A 2771-nucleotide genomic window follows, 5' to 3' on the forward strand; every position below is an offset into this window, starting at 1 on the left:
TTGGATACAATAATTACATTTGGCAGAGTTTCAGGATGTGGATCTTTTGGCAGACCTGGAGATGCTTGGAAGCATATCATGATGAGGGAATTTGATTTAATCACCATTGTTAGATGGGTTGATGACAATATATTCATCAAGAGGATAGGTTTGACTATAGAAAGGAAAGAAATAGCAGAAAGATCACAAGATTTAGGTGTCCTCACAAATTTAGACAAACTATCAAATTTCGGACACAAACAAAAGTTTATTGGATTCATTTGGAATAGATGTAAAAAAACTGTTTGGTTACCAGAAAATACGTTATCACAACGGAAAGAGCAAGTAACAGAATACTTAGTTCAAGATGTAGAGATAACTTACGGTGAGTTAGAAGTTTTTTGTTGGTAGGTTGAACCATGTTACATATATACTACCACAGCTGAGATGTTACCTGAACAGTTTATACAGAATGAAGAAAGATTAGGTTAACAAATTTGCAAAGGGGAAAATGAATTCAGATGTAATAGAGGATTTAAATTTCTGGTTGGAAACGTTAAACAATTTCAAGAACATGAGACTAATAGCTTCTGGGACCCCAAAGGACATTGAATGGGTAGGTGATGATTCTACGTCTTTCAGAATAGGTGTTCTAGTTGGAAGAAGGTGGTGTCAGTTCAAAGTGCTACCAGGATGGGAATCCAGTGGTAGATTGAAACGGACCATAGCATGGTTGGAGACGACAACAATTCACATGGGATTTTTGATGTTGCTAGAAATGAAAGTGTTAAAAGGTCAAAACTTGATAGTTTGGACGGATAACACCACAGCGGAAGGAGTCATTTGAAATAAAAAATCTCAATATCAAGAAGTGAACAATGAATGGAAAGTTATCCAGAAATTATCAATCCAACACGATCTGAATTTTCACCCGATGAGAGTAACAACAGATGATAACATAGCAGATGATTTGTCTAGAGGGATTGCAACAGGTCGTGATAAAAATGACAGGATGTTCATCAACATCCCATTTGACCTAGTAGGTATCATTGAAAATGCAGTTGTACCTAGTCCCTCAAAAAACTACAACCTGAGATACCTTACTGTCTACTAACAGTGGATTTGCCAACCAAATTGGTCTTATCCTCCTCAGGTAAGTTTCCACTTCATCTTTGAATGGTTGCAACTCAACCTGTATTGATTCTTGCCCTCACTAGCATGATTTCATTTGGCAGATATGTGCCTTTCCTCATCTTAGAAGCTTTGTTATAGGTTCCGAGTGAAATCAGTGTTCTTTTTTTGAGGGTGTGTACCACTCTGATCAGATCCAAACAAATATTGGTAGACAAACACTCTGAATTGGATGACTTTAAACTTGAAACACTCAAACTCAAATGAAGAATTGATTGATGGCTCTCAACTGACTTACGAGAGTGATGCTCATGAAATTTGGTCGGTTTCTTTCCATTTGGTGTGTTTTTTAATTTGTACATGTCACTGATCTAGCTCAACATGGATAACATTTATCCTGCAAAGGATGAACAAGGCGCGGGTTCTTCAAACACGTGCTGGCAAACATTGAGGGCAAAATTCAAGATGTCCCCATTGACTACATCACACCAAACTGGTCCTATCCCAGTTTGTACTCTCCGTACACATACATGGGGATGCATGGCCATTACTTCTAGCAGACAACTGGGTAGCCTAGTGGTAAAGGCAACATTCTATCATGGGTCTCAGCTGGTCCCAAGGTCACGGGTTCAAATCTTGTTCTGGTCAATTTATTATCTGACCTGAAACTCTCACATGGATGCTAATTTGTAGAGACATTTGTCTTGCTATCATTGCTGCACACTCAGCGGAAGGGAAACAGTCTCCTCTACTGACTTCTTTTTGTCCGCTGAATGTGCAGCAAGAATGACAGGCCAAGTTTTTCTGACAGTGCAGGAACAAAGAGCAATGATCATAATCATCTATTCAAACACAGCTTTCAGATATAATCACTCAAATCAACCAACCCAGTCAATGTTGTTCTTGCAGTGATGAACATATTTGATTTTTCAATTTGGGTGAAGGCTTGATTCTGATTCTATACAAGCAAGGGGCAGTTTTGATTTGAATTGAACATCAGCAATATTTGCTGTTGTTGAAAGCTACTGGCTCTTGTTTTAAAGCATCAAGTACTTTATATCTTTGATGAACACTTTGCAAAAATCTAAGTCAATTTTGATCCCATCAACTAGGAAGAGGTCAATTATTTTGTGTTTCACACTAGTAGTTACCACTTTTCCACAATAGGGTGACCATCTCACCCATAGACATACACACCCGTATTGATACCCACAATATCCAATCTCTGGAAGTCCGTATTTCTGATGGATCTTGTTCACAACTTGTTTGAATTATGTTTGCAACTATCTGTCAACCTATACTCAGTCTCACTTGGATTATTGGGACAGGCTACCTCATGCGGGTCAATTCCAACTGTTTGGGTAGATGCATCTCTCATAAAACACCCTGAAGAAGTCCCATGTGGATGTTGATTAGCACACCAACAAGCCCTGAGAAAGTGTGGCATGTTACCCAGTGCCTGTCAATGACCTGTTGGTGCAGGGTAATAAACTGAGGGCGGGGGAACAGTACAGGTATTTTATATCAGACCACAACATGGTCAAGATTGGTCTGACAAAGAAAACTGCATATCAAGATGACATCAGGAATCTCAAAATGTTGACCTCTGATGTATTCAGGCTAAAACAAAAAAGTTCAGAAGAAAGTCATCTTATTTATGC

At 38.7% G+C, this 2771-nt stretch overlaps 1 protein-coding gene across 1 annotated transcript; it reads right to left on the bottom strand.

The window, feature by feature from the left end:
- Positions 1–1502: 1502 nt before the first annotated feature.
- MELLADRAFT_112444 (uncharacterized protein) lies at positions 1503–2557 on the bottom strand (the record flags this gene model as incomplete). The annotated part of the gene is made up of 3 exons (XM_007416980.1): positions 1503–1683; positions 1867–1952; positions 2465–2557. The coding sequence occupies 3 exons, from the start codon at positions 2555–2557 to the stop codon at positions 1503–1505; spliced, it is 360 nt and encodes a 119-aa protein (XP_007417042.1).
- Between the last annotated feature and the right edge of the window lie 214 nt (positions 2558–2771).

The sequence above is a fragment of the Melampsora larici-populina genome (assembly GCF_000204055.1).
Source record: "Melampsora larici-populina 98AG31 unplaced genomic scaffold MELLAscaffold_66, whole genome shotgun sequence".
Classification (NCBI taxonomy): Eukaryota; Fungi; Basidiomycota; class Pucciniomycetes; order Pucciniales; family Melampsoraceae; genus Melampsora; species Melampsora laricis-populina.